The 16316-nt window shown below is 33.8% G+C and overlaps 1 protein-coding gene across 2 annotated transcripts in view; it reads right to left on the bottom strand.

The window, feature by feature from the left end:
• POLQ (DNA polymerase theta) overlaps positions 1-16316 on the bottom strand; it is a 129928-nt gene that overhangs the window by 72244 nt on the left and 41368 nt on the right. For both annotated transcript variants that reach the window (XR_005983269.1, XM_041726868.1), the window contains exons 13-15: positions 8559-8752; positions 7376-7500; positions 5875-6118 (exon numbers count right to left, since the gene is read on the bottom strand). Coding sequence is in view for 1 of the 2 variants with exons in the window: in XM_041726868.1 (XP_041582802.1) it covers positions 5875-6118; positions 7376-7500; positions 8559-8752 (563 nt within the window). In the remaining variant the exon portion in view is untranslated. The remainder of the gene's footprint in view (positions 1-5874; positions 6119-7375; positions 7501-8558; positions 8753-16316) is intronic.

The raw sequence follows: 16316 nt of genomic DNA, 5'->3' as shown, positions 1-16316 counted from the left end.
TGACCATACATAATACCTTTCCTTCCCTCAAGTTTAGAAGTAGCTGTTCTACTCAATTCAAAGGAACAAACTCAGAAAATCAAGCAAAATGAAAGACAGGAATATGCTCCAAACACAAGAAAAAGACAAAATCTTAGAAAAAGAACTAAATGAGACAGAGAAAAGCAATATGCTTGACAAAGAGTTTAAAGTAATAATCTTAAAGATGCTCACTGGACTGCAAACAAGCGTGGAAGAACTCATGAAAACTTCAACAAAGAGATGTGAAATTGAAGAAAGAACCAATTAAAGTTACAGATACAGTAAGAGATATGAAAAATAGACTAGAGGGAGTCAACAACAGATTAGGGGATGAGAAGAGATGATCAGCAATCTAGAAGACAAGGCAACGGAAAGCACCTAAGCTGAACAGCAAATTGAAAAAAAAATCTTAATGAGGATAGATAAATAATCTCTAGGATGACATCAAGTGAACAAACATTCGCCTTATGGGGGTCCTGGAAAAGAAGAGAGAAAGAAAAGGGAAGAAAATTTATTTGAAGAAATCATAGCTAAAAACTTCCTTAACCTGGGGGAAGAAAACAGATATCTAGGTTCAGGAAGGATACAGAATTCCAAACAAGATGAACCCAAGGAGTTCCACATCATGACATATATAATTAAAACATCAAAGGTTAAAGATAAAAAATTTTAAAAAGAGCAAGGAGCAGCAAAAGGTTACATACCAAGGAAACCACTTAAGGCTATCAGCAGATTTTTCAGCAGAAATGTTGCAGGCCAGAATAAAATGGTATGATACATTCAAAGAGCTGAAAGGGAAAAAAAACTACAACCAAGAACATTCTCTGTGGCAAGGTCGCCATTCACAACCAAAGGAGAGATAGTTTCCCAGAAAAATAAAAGTTAAAAAGAGTTCATCATTCCTAAGTTAGTCTTACTGACATGTTAAAAGGACCTCTTTAAGTGAAAAAGAAAAGGCCACAAACAGAAGTAAGAAATTATGAATAAAAAGATATAAAATATAACATACATAAAATGTGGAGGGAAAGGAGTGAAAATTTCTTTTAGAATGTGTTCAAACTTAAGTGTCCATTGACTTAATACAGACTGCTATATATTTAAAATATTATATATAAAACTCATTATAAAAACAAACCCAAAATCTGTAATAGGTACACAAAAAATAAAGACAATCAACTTAATACGACAGAAAGTCATCAAAGGAAAGAGAACAAAAGAAGAAACAAAGAACTACAACAACAAATAGAAAACAATTAACAAAAGGCCAAGAAGTACATATCTATCAATAATTACTTGAAATGTACAAGTAGGTCTAATGCTCCCATCAAAAGACATAGAGTGGTAGTATAGATTTAAAGAAGTAAGATCCAGGGGAAGCCTGGGTGACTCAGTTAAGCATCTGCCTTCAGCTCAGGTAATGATTCTGAGGTCCTGGGATTAAGCCCCATGTCAGGCTCCCTGCTTGATGAGGAGTCGGCTTGTCCCTCGCCCTCTGCCCTTCCCCCTCCAACCATTCAAGTTCTCTCTCTCTCTCTCAAATAAATAAAATCTTTAAAACAAAAACAAAACAAGACCCAGGGGCACTTAGGTGGCTCAGTCAGTTAGGCACCCAACTCTTGATCTCAGCTCAGGTCTTGATCTCAGGGTCCTGAGTTCAAGTCCTAAACTGGACTCCATGCTGGGTATGAAGCCTACTTAAAACAAAACAAGTCCCATTTGTATGTTGCCTACAAAAGGCTCACTTCAGACCTAAAAACAGAAACTAAAAGTGAAAGGATGGAAAAGGATATTCCATGCAAATAAAAGTGAAGAAAAAAAAAGAAAAAGCCAGGGTAGTAATACTTACATCAAACAAAATACTGTAAACAAAGACTATAATAAGAAACAAAGAAGGGCATTATATGATGATAACATGATTAATCCAATAAGAGGATGTAACATTTGTAAATATCTATGCACCCAATATTAGAACATCCGAATTATACAAAGCAAATATTAACAGACAAATTAATAGTAATACAATAATAGTAGATGGGTATAACACTCTACTTACATCAATGGATAGATCATCCTGACAGAAAAAAAAAAAAAAGGAAACAGTGGCTTTGAATGACAAATTAGACCCGATGTACTTAACGGATACATGCAGAACATTCCATCCACAAACAACAGAATACACATTCAGTTCAAGTGCCCATGGAACATTCCTCAGGATAGATCACACATTAGACTGTAAAACAAATCCCAGTAAATGTAAGATTAAAATCATATCAAGCATCTCTTCTAATCACAACAGTTTATCAATCGCAAGAAAAAAACTGAAACAAAACAAAAACACGTGGAGGCTAAACAACATGCTACTAAACATCCAATGGGCCAGTGAAGAAATCAGAGGAAATCAAAAGATACATGAAGACAAATGAAAATGAAGAGATAACAAACCAAAAATCTTTGGAATTCAATGAAAACAATTCTGAGAGAGAAATTCATAGTGATACAGGCCAACCTCAAGAAACAATAAAAATCTCAAATAAACAATCTAACGTTACACTCAAAGGACATAGAAAAAGGAGAACAAAGGCCAAGGTTTGTAGAAAGAAGGAAATTAACATCAGAGTGGAAATAAATGAAATAGATTTAAAAAACAATAGAAAAGATCAAGGAAACCAAGAGCTGGTTGTTTGAAAAAAATAAAATTGATAAAACTTTAGACAAACTCATCAAGAAAAAAAGAGAAGACACAAAATCAGAAATGAAAGAGAAATGAGTAACACCAAACAAATACAAAGAATTAGACATAAAATTATATATTAACAAATTGGAAAACTTAGATGAAATAGATAATTCCGAGAAACATACAATCTTCCCAAACTCAATCAGAAAGAAACAGAGCAGCTGAAGATACAAATTACTAGTAATGAAATTGAATTGGTAATCAAAGAAACTCCCAACAAACAAAAGTCCCAACCAAATGGCTTCACAGAGGAGTTCTACCAAACGTTTAAAAAAGTTCATACCTATTCTCAAACTATTCCAAAAAATAGAAGAGAAAGGAAAACTTTGAAATACAGTCTACAAAGCCAGCATTACCCTGATACCAAAACCAAAGGTACTACAAAAAAAAAAGAGAATTACAAGCCAATGCTCCTGATAAATACATGTAAAAACCCTCAACAAAGTATCAGCAAACAACATTCAACAATACATTAAAAGAATCATCCACCATGACTGAATGGGATTTACTATAGGGATGCAAGATTAATTCAATATTCACAAATCAATCAACACAATACACCAAATAACAAAACAAAGGACAAATATTATATGATCATCTCAACAGAAACAGAAGCATTTGACAAAATTCAATATACATGATAAAAACTCTCAATAAAGTGAGTTTAGAGAGAATATATCTCAACATAATAAAGGCCATATGTGAAAAATCCACAGCTAACATCATACTCAATAGTAAAAAACAGAGCTTTTCCCCTAACATGAGGAACAAGACAAAAATGTCTACTCTCCCAACTTTTATTCAACATAGTACAGGAAGCCTAGCCACAGCAATCAGACCAAAAAAGAAATAAAGATATCTAAACTGTTAAGAAAGAAGTAAACTAGTATTATTTGTAGATGATATGATACTATACATAAAAAGCCCTAAAGATCCACCAAAAAGCTATTCGAATAAATAAATTCAGTAAAGTTGCAGATTACAAAATACAGAAATATGTTGTGTTTCTATACTAATAACAACATAATAGAAACAGAAATTAAGAAAACAATACCATTTATAATTGTACCAAAAAAACTTGTACTCTGAAAACTATAAAACACTGATAAAAGAAATTGAAGATGGCAAAAACAAATGGAAAGATATTACCATGCTCATGGATTAGAACAATTAATATTGATTAAAATGTCCATACTACCCAAGCAATCTACAGATTCAATGCAATCTCTATCAAAATATCAATAGCAGTTTTCACAAAACTATAACAAATACTACTAAAACTTGAACAGAACCACAAAACACCCGAAATAGCCAAAGCAATCTTGAGAAAGAAAAACAAAGCTGGAGGTACCACAATCCTGGATTTCAAGATAAACTACAAAGCTGTAGTAATCAAAATAGTATGATACTGGCACAAAAACAGAAATATAGATCAATGAAACAAAATACAGAGCCCAGAAATAAACCCATGCTAATATGGTCAATTACTCTATGACAAAGGAGACAAGAATATGCAATGGGAAAAAGACAGCCTCTTCAATAAATGATGTGAGGGAAACTGGACATCTATGTGCAAAAGTATGAAAATGAATCACTTCTTACACCATACAAAAATAAACTCAAAATGGATTAAAGACCTAAGTGTGACCCAAAACCATAAAACTCCTAGAAGAAAATTTAGGCAATAATTTCTTTGACACTGGCCTTGGTTTTCCAGATATGTCTCCTCTCACAAGAGAAATGAAAGAAAAAATAAACTTTTGGGACTACATCAAAATAACCAGCTTTTACACAGTGGATGAAACACTCAAAACAAAAAGGTAACCTATTTTGAATGGAGGAAGATATTCACGAATTATATATCCAATAACAGGCTAACAGTGAAAATACATAAAGAATTCATATGACTCAACACCCAAAAAACCCAAATAATCCGATTAAAAATGGACAGAGTACCTAAATAGATTATTTTTCTAAAAAAGACATATAGATGGCAAACAGACCATGAAAAGTTACTCAACATCATCAATCATCAAGGAAATCAAATAAAAACCACGATGAGATATCACCTTACACCTGTCAGAACACCTAGAATCAAAAAAGACAAGAAATAACAAGTGTTGGTGAGAATATGGAGAAAAAGGAACCCTTGTGCACTGGTGGTGGGAATGTAATTTGGGACCAGCCACTGTGGAAAACAGCATGGGTGTTTTTTAAAAAATTAAAATAAAAATACCATACAATCCAGTAATTCTGCTACTGGGTATTGACCTAAAGAAAACAAAAACACTAATTTGGAAAGATATATACACCTCTATGTTTATTGCAGCATTATGTACATCAGCCAAGATACGGGAGCAACTCAAGTGTCTATGGATAGATGAAGGGATATAGATGTGATATATATATATATGTATATATATATCACATATATATATGACAGAGGATAAATATGTATAGATCTATCTATCTATCTATCATGGAATATTACTCAGCCATAAGAAAATATGATATCCTGCCATTTTTGACATGGAGAGACCGAGAGGGTATTATGCGAAGTAAAATAAGTCAGAATGAGGACAAATACCATACGATTTCACTTAAATGTGGAATCTAAAAAATAAAACAAATAAAAAGCAGAAATAGACCCTTAAATACAGAGAACACATTGATGGTTGTCAGAGGGGAAGGGTTGGAGGACAGGGTAGAGAAGTGAGAGACAGAAGCTTTCAGTTATTGAATGATTAAGTCATGAGGATAAAATGTAGAGCACAGGGAATACAGTCAATGGTATTTAATAGCATTTTAAAGATAGTAGCTACAGTAGTGGTGAGTGGAGCATAACATATGGACTCTTCAAATTACCATACTGTAGAGCTGAAACTAATATATCATTGTGTATCACCTATAGTTCAATTTTTAAAATATCTATACATACATACATGCACACACACAAAATGACAATAATTTGAGGGGGCGGAAAGCAGCCTCATTTTCTTCTACTGACACCATGTATGTCATGATATTATCTACGAAAAAATATTTTAGTACATTTTCTATTATTTACAAATGGACATGATTTTTCATTTAATATCTACTAGTCAGGAGGACTTTCTTACCTTTTAAAGGGCACAGCATTTTTCAGAACAGCCTCCACCTCTGCAATATTTGCTCTGGCAAGATCTGCCACAGTAAGAAAGCCAGAAGCATAGAGGAACCTGGCTCGCTGTGCATTAAGTAAGGACACCCGGACCAGGTCACACAGCTCCCTCTGGATGCCAAATGTAAGACGCTTCTGAAATTGAGAAAGTAGTAGTTCCATGTTGTGCCAGCCCAGACGGTTGGAAAATACGGTAATCATCCCTAGAATAATCATAGAATATTTACTGAATTAAAAATTCTTTATAGATAATTCCTTTTGTTTATTTTACCTGAAGAATTGTAAAGTTTAAGAGGCACAAAGTGTAAGTTAACAGAATAGCAGACACATGTTAAGGGCCTAGCTAATTGGTCAGTAAATGGGATAAATATATTAAACATCATCTCATTTATTCTTAATCATGAACTTGATATTTGAAAAAACTGAGGCAGAGTATGTTAGCACAAAACATACAAAAAGCCCTCACTCTCCTTCATTCCTCTCTCTCATTCTCTCTTCCTTCCTTCCTTTTTTTTTTTTAAGGAAGAGAGAACTTAAAAGAAACAGATGAGGGACTCTTCAACTACAGAAAAATAAGAGAGCTAACTCACATATTCAAGTGCTGAGAGAAATACAAAAAGTGAAGCTCTCATTGACATTTTCTTTAAGAAAAGGTTGCCCAGCTCAATAGTTCTTCCTTCATGAAATAAGTCAGAAGAGCCAATGCCAAGGTATTAAGAAAAATCACTTCTCATTATATTAACCATACAGGCAATTTGAGATCTCTCATGCCAATGAGTTGAAGAGTCTGTCCCTTCTTACAACCCTCTCCTCCCACCTGTCACTCAATATGCTCACATATGCATATACCTTCACAGTGAAATCTCTTACAAATATAAATATATACACTCTCCATCCAGCAGCCCAGGGTTTCCTTCCTAAAGGTTTATAAGGATTTCTTGGTAAAATCAGACCCAGAACTTCTCTGTTTTCCTAGCTTAGAGATAGGAGTTTAATTTTATTAAGCGACCAGTGCTTCCCTAGAGAAGATAATTTTGAAGAACCCAATAGAAATAGTGCCCCTTTTGCCATCCTCCTACTCAATAACAAATATTAATCAGTAATTTGATGAAAAAAGGGAAACTGTTGACAACTTTGTGTCTATTTCTTCTTCTAAGAGGGAAAACGAGGGGGAAAAAAAAACCAGAAAGGAGGATGATCAGCAGCTGCTAAACCATAGAGGAGGACTAAGGTCCAGACACTCAGGTAGCTGCCAATCCTCTGGAGCAGAGTAACTGAAATCAGAGAAGCTATAGCTTTAGGTGTTCTGATAATAACAAAGACTACACACAATGATGGCTTCCCAAGATTCTCTCACTTTTAAGGAAGCTTAAAATAAAATGGAATTTGAAAAAAATGTAATCTTAATTTAACCTCAAACCAGAGTTTCAAATAAATGTGGAAACCCTTGTTTAACTGACCGGCATAAACAGCAGCTGACTGTTGTAAAGACTGAATCTGTCCACGACTGCATCCATATTTCTGATTAATCTCCTTTAAGGGAACTTCACTGATTAAATCTAATAGCACAAGACTGGTAAAAAACCTGGAAAGTAAATCACCATAAGTATAGTAAGAGATATCTACAATAAAGATATAACATATTCTGAAAAACAAGAAAGAAGAAAAATGGTAAGAGAGGATTTATACACTCTTGAGAAGATTCCTAATAGGATATAAGATTAGTGGACAAAGACTGAGCTCAATGTTTATCAAATAAATTCTGACATACATTAGTACCACAGCATAGCAAGAAACTAATATTTATATAACAAAAAGATCTCCATATTTCAATACTGCTAACTAATCTCAAGAAATAAGACTTGGTTCAAGAAATAGAATGGCACAAAAATTTAAAAGAACATTTGATACACAGTTATATGATCACCTATTCATATATCAAAACAAAGAATTTGAAAATAAAAATCAATTTTGACTTGCTAGCATCACAAATAATCCAAGTATATAAATACTTACAAAGTTACACTTATGTTGTAAATAATTTACTAGAGATTAGCATTAAGAAAAATAATTTTATTATATTTTAAAGAAGAAAAATGATTCAATTTCCCCATCTAAACCTTTTAATTGGTTCTTCCCTGGTCATAATCAATCATTTTAATAATGATACAAAGCATACCCTCAAATGAAGCTACACTAAGTTGGCAGCTAGAATTCACATCTTTCAGTAAAGGAAATAAATGTTCTACTTTATAATGGCTTCTAAACAAGTAGCAAGGGAGAAATGGAAATATTGATAAATTCAGTAAATACAAGAAAGTGACAAGTTACCATACTCAGTCAAAACTTTGATTTTATTTATTTATTTTTTAAATAAAATCTTATTTATTTGAGTACAAGCTTGGGAGAGAGGCACAGGGAAAGGGAGAAGCAGACTCCTTTTGAGCGGGCAGCCCAATATACGGGACTCAATTCCAGGGCTCTGGGATCATGACCTGAGCCAAAAACAAATGCTTAATCAACTGAGCCACCAAGGCCGAAAACTTTGATTTTAATGATAACAAAAATGACCATAATAAACTGAACTACTATATATTCAAAACTGTGTTAAATACCATATAGTCCAGGCTCCTTGATATTTACCTCTTATGGATGGCCATCTGGCGATGCTGTCTCTCAGTTCTCGCTACTACTTTTCCTTTCACACAGCGAGCCAAGAACCCTTCTTCAACTCCCACTAGCTCTGCCACTCGTTTCATAGAAGTTGGCAGTTTCTCCCATAAACAGAAAAATCGATACCAATCAATAGTAGCCCAATCCTCAAACATAGGTGTAACCTAAAGGGAAAAAGTATTATTCATTAGCTAAACTATTACATTACAAAAGGAACAAAACTACAAATGTAAACTTTATATTGAAAACAAAGGCCTCAGCATTTGGAAAAATTTCTAAATGTGATAACACTTCATTTATATGGAAATTTCATTTATTCACAAACAACTCATAACCAAAAGAAAAGAGATAATTGAGGATACAAACTGGATATTACAGATTCCAAGAATTTTAATCACATACACTTTTATTTTTTCAAAGATTTTATTTATTTGGCAGAGAGAGAAAGGAAGCACAAGCAGGGGGAACAGCAGAGGGAGAGGGAGAAGGAAGATTCCCCACTGAGCCAGAAGTCCAACCTGGGGCTTGATCCCAGGATGCTGGGATTATGACCTAAGCCAAAGACAGACACTTAACCGAATGAGTCACCCAAGCGCCCCTACAGACACTTTCAATCTCAATATTCTGATGCTAAATACAATCCTAAGTATGTTCTATGATTTCCAAGAAAGAATCAGGAGAAAAGAAAGAAGGGAAGGAAAGGAAAGGAGGAATCAATATTCACAACTGCTATATTATCTAAAATATCCCAGGCTCAACAACAACAATAAAAACTATGAGACATGCAAAGAAACAGGAAAGTATGTCCCAAACAAAAGGGAAAAAGAATGTAAAAGAAATACCTTCAGCACTTTCCAGATGTTGGGAATGTCAAAGACTTCAAAGTAGACAAACATGGTCAAAGCACAAAAGAAAATCTTGCTAAATGAAGTAAAGTATGATGTCAATGTCTCATCAAGTAGAGACTAAGAATAAAGAGAAAGAAATGAAAAAAAAAAAAAAGAGTGGAAACCCTGAAGGTAAAGAGTACAATAACTAAAATAATTCACTATATAGGGCTCAACACTAGATGCAAGTTGACAGAAGAATGAGCAAACATGAAGATATATCAATAGAGGCTATGCAATCAGAGGGCAGAAAAAAAGGGGGGAGGAAAAATTAACAGAGCCTCAGAAAAACGTGGAAACTATTATGTGCAACAATACATATCAAGAATACCAGAAGAAGATAGAAAATAACTGAAAATAACATTTGAAGAATGCTAAAAACTTGTCAAATTTGATGAAAAACATTAACTTACACATCTGAGAGAGTAGGTGAACCCCAAATAGGATACACACAAAAAGATCCATACTCAGAGGCATCATACTCTAATTGTATAAAAACAAAAAAGAAATCTTGAAAGCCACAGCAGAAAAAAACATCGTATACAAGGAAAACCCAATAAGATTAAGAGCAATTAAGTCTAGAAGGCAGTAAAATGACATATTCTAACTGCTGAAAGAAAAAAAAAAACTCTGGCAACCAATATTACCTAAAGGAAACTATCTTTTTTAAAATAAAGGCACAGGGATCCCTGGGTGGCGCAGCGGTTTGGCGTTTGTCTTTGGCCCAGGGCGCGATCCTGGAGACTCGGGATCGAATCCCACATCAGGCTCCCGGTGCATGGAGCCTGCTTCTCCCTCTGCCTATGTCTCTGCCTCTCTCTCTCTCTCTGTGACTATCATAAATAAATAAAAATTAAAAAAAAATTTTAAAAAAAATAAAATAAAATAAAATAAAGGCACAATGAAACATTCTCAGATAAACAAAAACTAAAAAAATTCTTTTCTAGCAGACTAGCTTTTTAAGAAATACTAAAGAAAATTTTTCAGGTTGAAAAACAGTGACTCTAAACAGTATTTTAATTCCACACACACACACACACACACACACGAAAAGAAAACAGTGTCAATAAAAGTAATTATGTAGATACTTATAAAGATAGTATTACTGCATATTTCTCCCTCTTTCTTCTCTTGACTGATTTAAAAAGCAACTGTATAAAACATGTATATAACATATAAAAGTGTAACACATTTGACAATAATAGACCAAAGGTGACAGGTGGGAGTTGTGAACATAAATAAAAAAGGAAACTTCCTTTTCACAGAGAAAGGAAGCCCTGAGGGAGAAGAACTCATGCACACACCACTCTTTAGAGCCTACATAACCAGCAGGAAGAAGGAAGAATTATTTCAACACAGGAGAGCACTTTTCACATAGGAATTTTATCTCCTTCCTTTAAAAAAAGGAAAACCCGTCCCTGCTCTAGCAACAACACACTAAAAACTATTGGCAGCCAATCAGAATCCACCACAACCTTAAACTCTTATTCTTCACCAATAAACTTTTGTTCAAACAATGCTCCCTAATTTCTTCCTAAAATCTAATAAAAGCTGACTTTCCCTCTTTAGACTTGCTTATGGTTCACCATAGCTTCCTTGTCTCAAATTGTAATTCCTCTGCTATTCCTGAATAAATTCATTTTTTACTTAAAGTTCTCTCTCCTCTCTTTAGAGTTAATGGAGTAAAGCTGTGTTAGAGAAGGAAATGACAAGAGATAGTAACTAAAATCCAAGGAACAAATAAAGAAAAACACAAATCTTAAGAATTTTAATGTAACAAACTCTATAAACAAACATTTCTCTCTCCTTATCTTCTTTAAAGACATAAAATTACATAAATAATAACAATGTACTATTAGGTTTTGTAACAAATATATGTACATATATAACAATAATAGCACAAAAAAAAGAATAGGACTATACAAAACCAATGTTTCTATATCTCACTGGAGTTAAGTTAGTATAAATTTTAAACTGTATTGCATCTCCTTGAGTAGCCACTGGGAATACTTCCAAAAAAATAGAGAAAAATTAAATAAAGAAATTAAAATGTTATAGTAGGGCATATTCACTTAACTTAAAAGAAATCAGTAAAGGAAGTACAAGAGAACAAAAAGGACATAAGATATATAGAAAATAAAAAGACAAAATATAGATGTTACTCCAACTGCATTACTAACATTAAATGTGAATGGATTAAATAACCAAAGGTAGATTAACAGACTGCATAAAAAACCAGAATCCAATTATATGTTCTCTGTAGGAGATACAATATAGATACAAAAACACAAAAAGGTCAAAAGGAAAAGGAAAATATGCAAAACACAACCATAATAAAGCTGGAGTGGCCATACTACTATCACATAAAATAGACTGTTAAAAAACGTTAATAAAAATAAAAGTAATACTCTTTAATGATAAAAGGATCAGTCTATCAAGTATATATAAACAACTACAAATATACACAGGATGCTAAAATACATGAACAAAACTTGACAAAAATGAAGAGAGAAACAGACAATTCAAAAATAATAGTTGAAGATTTAAATACCCTAACTTTCAAAAATGGATAGAACTAAGCAGAGCAACTTAGTCTTCTAAGACAACATTCTGAATCAACTAGACCTAACAGACATCCATCCAACAGGAGAAGAGTGCACATTCTTCTTAAATACACACAGAACATTCTCCAGCATAGACCCACCATATACCAGCCATAAAACAAGTCTCAGTATATAAAAGTATAAAGGTGTCTGGCTGGCTGAGTCAGCCTGGCTGGCTCAATCAGGAATATACAACTCTTGATTTCAGGGTTGCAGGTTTAAGCCTCATATTTGGTATAGAGATTGCTTAATATACACTTGTGTATACTTATATATACATGTACGTGTGTGTGTGTCTATAAGTATTGAAATTAAACAATATATGTTTCCTGACAATGGAATGAAATTAGAAACAAATGACAAAAAATTTTGAAAATTCACAATGTGAGAATCAAACAAGAAACTGCTAAATAACAATGGGCCAAGGAAAAATCATAATAGAAATTGCAAAATAGGGGATCCCTAGGTGGCTCAATGGTTTGGCACCTGCCTTCGGCCCAGGGCGTGATCCTGGAGACCCAGGATCGAGTCCTGCATCAGGCTTCTGGCATGGAGCCTGCTTCCCCCTCTGCCTGTGTCTCTGCCTCTGTGTGTATGTGTGTGTGTGTCTTTCAGGAATAATAAAATCTTAAAAAGAAATTGCAAAATGCCTTGAAATGAGTGAATATAACAAATGAAAACATTATATACCAAATTTACAGGGTGCAGTGAAAGTATTTTCAGGAAAATGTACAAATGTCTATATTAAAAAAAAAAAAACATAAGGTCTCAAATCAATACCCTAATCTTCCATATTAAGACACTTGCAAGTAGAAGGATAAAGCAAAACCAAAGGAAGAAGGAAGTAAACAATAAAGAGCAGAAATTAATCTAGTAGAAAGTCAAAAATAATACAGAAAAATCAACTAAACAAAAATTGGTTCTGGTAAAAGGCAAACTGAAGCACATAAAATTTTTTAAGAGTTTATTTCAGCATACAATGATTTGAATTGGGCAGTGCCAAATCAAGGGTGATTAGAAGTCCTCCACTAATAGGAGATAGGAGCAAAATTTTTATAGAAAAGATGCTGAACAAAACAAAGCAATTTGATTGGTTACAGCATAAGCACTTGCCTCATCTGGCATGGATTCCAGTGCACTGCCTCTGGCTTAAGTACTGGTTTGCTTATGTAAACTATCAAGGCAGTAGAGCCACCTCAACCTAATGGCCTCCTTGTTTTAACAGTGCTTTGAAAAGATCAACAAAACTGAAAAACCTTTAGCTAGATTGATCCAGAAATGAAAAGAAGACTTAAATTACTAAAGTCAGAAATGGAAGAAGGGACACGTCTACTTAAGGCACAGAGGGAAAAAAAGGGAGGACTACAAGGAAGTAATGTTAATTGAATACCAACAAATTAGCTAATCTAGATGAAATGAACACATGGCTGGAAATACACAAACTACCAAAATTGATTCAGGAAAAAACAGGAGATATGAATAGACCTATTATAAGTAAGGACATTGAATTGGTAATAAATTTACTCCAAAAAAAAGTCCAGGCCCTAGTGGTTTGACTGGTGAAATCTAACAAATGTTTAAATAAGAAATAACAGCAATCTTTCATAAATTCTTTCTCAGAACCACACAAAGTCATCATGAGAAAAGAGAAATACAGACCAATATATTTAATAAACATATACAATAATCCTCAGTAAAATATTAGCAAACCAAATCTAACACATAAATAGTATTATACAAATGATCAAGTGGGATTTACCCAGAAAATCCAAGATTCATATTTAAAAATCAATTAATGTAATACACTGTACCAATAAAATGGACAAAACCACATGATGATCTCAACAGATGCAAAAACAGCACTTGAAAAAATCTTGACAACCACTCATTATAAAAATATTCAATAAACTAGTAATAGAAAGGAACTTCCTCAACCTGATAAAGCCCGTCTGCAAAAAACTCACAACTAACACCAAGATTGACAGTGAAAGACTCAATACTTTAGCCTCCAAATAAGGAACAAGACAAAGATGTCTGCTGTTGCTACCTCTATTCCATATTCTTTTTAATGATTTTATTTATTTATTTATGAGAGACAAAGAGAGAGGCAGAGACACAGAAGAAGAAGCAGGCTCCTCACAGGGAGCCTGATATGGCACTCGATCCCAGAATCGGGATCACGCCCTGACCCAAAGGCAGACACTCAACCGCTGAGCTACCCAGGTGTCCCATCTATTCCATATTTTATTGGAGATTCTAACCAGGTTAATTAGGAAAAAGAAAAAAAAATCAATAAAAGACATCCAGACTGGAAAGGAAGAAGCAAAACTGCATCTAGCATGATCCTGTATGTAGAAAATCCTGAGGAACTCACAAAAATACTATTAAAACTGGTGAACAGGTTTAATAGGTTACAGGATACAAGATCAATATAAAAAAATAAGTTTTTCGGGATCCCTGGGTGGCGCAGCGGTTTGGCGCCTGCCTTTGGCCCAGGGCGCGATCCTGGAGACCCGGGATCGAATCCCACGTCAGGCTCCCGGTGCATGGAGCCTGCTTCTCCCTCTGCCTGTGTCTCTGCCTCTCTCTCTCTCTATCATAAATAAATAAAAATTAAAAAAAAAAATAAAATAAAAATAAGTTTTTCTATATACTTTAATAAACCCCTAAATGTGATTAAGAAAAAAATCCATTTATGATAGCATCAACAAGAATAAAATGCTTAATATAAGGTTAACAAAAAAACATAAAACTTGTACTCTGAAAACTAAAAATTGAGATATTAAAGATCTAAATAAATGAAAAAAAAAGCCTATGTGCATCAACTGGAAGACTTAATCTTGTTAGGATGACAATATTTCCCAAATTGACCTACCAATTGTGTACAATCCCTATCAAAATTCAGCTGGCTTCTTTGCAGAAACTGGGAAGATGATCCTAAAATTTATAAGCAGATGCAAGTGACCCAGAACAGCCAAAAATTTTTTCAAAGAAAACAAAGTGGGAGGGTTCACATTTCCTGATTGCAAAGCTTACTACCAAGCTATAGTGATCAAAACAGTACAGTATCAGCATAAGCATAAATACACTGAAAGCCCAGAAATAAACCCTCACATTTATGGTCAATTGATTTTCTTTTTTTTTTTTTTTTAAGATTTTATTTATTTATTCATGAAAGAAAGAGAGAGAGAGAGGCAGAGACACAGGCAGAGGGAGATGCAGGCTCCACACAGGGAGTCCGACGTGGGACTCGATCCTGGGTCTCCAGGATCACAACCTGGGCCGAAGGCGGCGCTAAACCGCTGTGCCACCCGGGCTGCCCTCAATTAATTTTCGACAAGGATGACAAGAAAATTGATGGATTTTCAACAACAACCTGGATATGTACATGCAAAGGAATGAAGTTAGATTTCCATCTTAAATCAGTCATAAAAGTCCAAGTGGATCATATGCATCAATGTAAGATAAAACTATAAAATTCTTAGAAGAAAACATGAGTGCATCCTTGTGACACTGAGTTACACAGCAGATTCAGAAAACCCACAATTAACATCAAAGAACATGAAAAGACAACCTACAGAAGAAAATATTTCCAAATCCTATATAAGATTTGTATCCAAAATATATAAAGAACACTTAATTACTTTAATTAAAAAAAAAAACTTAAATGGCAGAGGATCTGAATATTTTTCTAAGATAATCATATAACCAATAAACACATGAAAAGATGCTCAACATAATTAGCTATTAAGAAAATGCAAGTCCAGACTATAATGAGAAAGAGCTACATACTCATAAGGATATTTTCAAAAAGATAAATAAAAACAAGCATTGGAGATGTGAAGGATAGGAATCCATGTACATTGCTGATAGAAATGTAATATTATCCAGATGCTTTTGAGGAATTTGGAAACTCTCAAAATGTCAAAAATAAAGTTACCATATAATCCAGCAATTCTACTCCTAGGGATATACCCAAGAGAATTTGAAACATATGTCCATGCAAAAACTTGGACATGAATGTTCACAGAAGCATTATTTATAATAGCCAAAAATAAAAAACATACCAAATGTCCTTAATTGATGAATGGATGAATAGAGATGAAGTATATTCATACAATGGAGTATTATTCTGCAATATAAAGGACTTAAGAACTGATACATGCTTTACTGCAGCACTATTTTACAATAGTCAAGATACAGAAGTACCCCAAGTGTCCAGTAACAGATGAATGGAT

This window comes from Vulpes lagopus, chromosome 1 (assembly GCF_018345385.1).
Source record: "Vulpes lagopus strain Blue_001 chromosome 1, ASM1834538v1, whole genome shotgun sequence".
Taxonomy (NCBI): domain Eukaryota; kingdom Metazoa; phylum Chordata; class Mammalia; order Carnivora; family Canidae; genus Vulpes; species Vulpes lagopus.
This window is presented reverse-complemented; position numbering and strand designations above follow the sequence as displayed.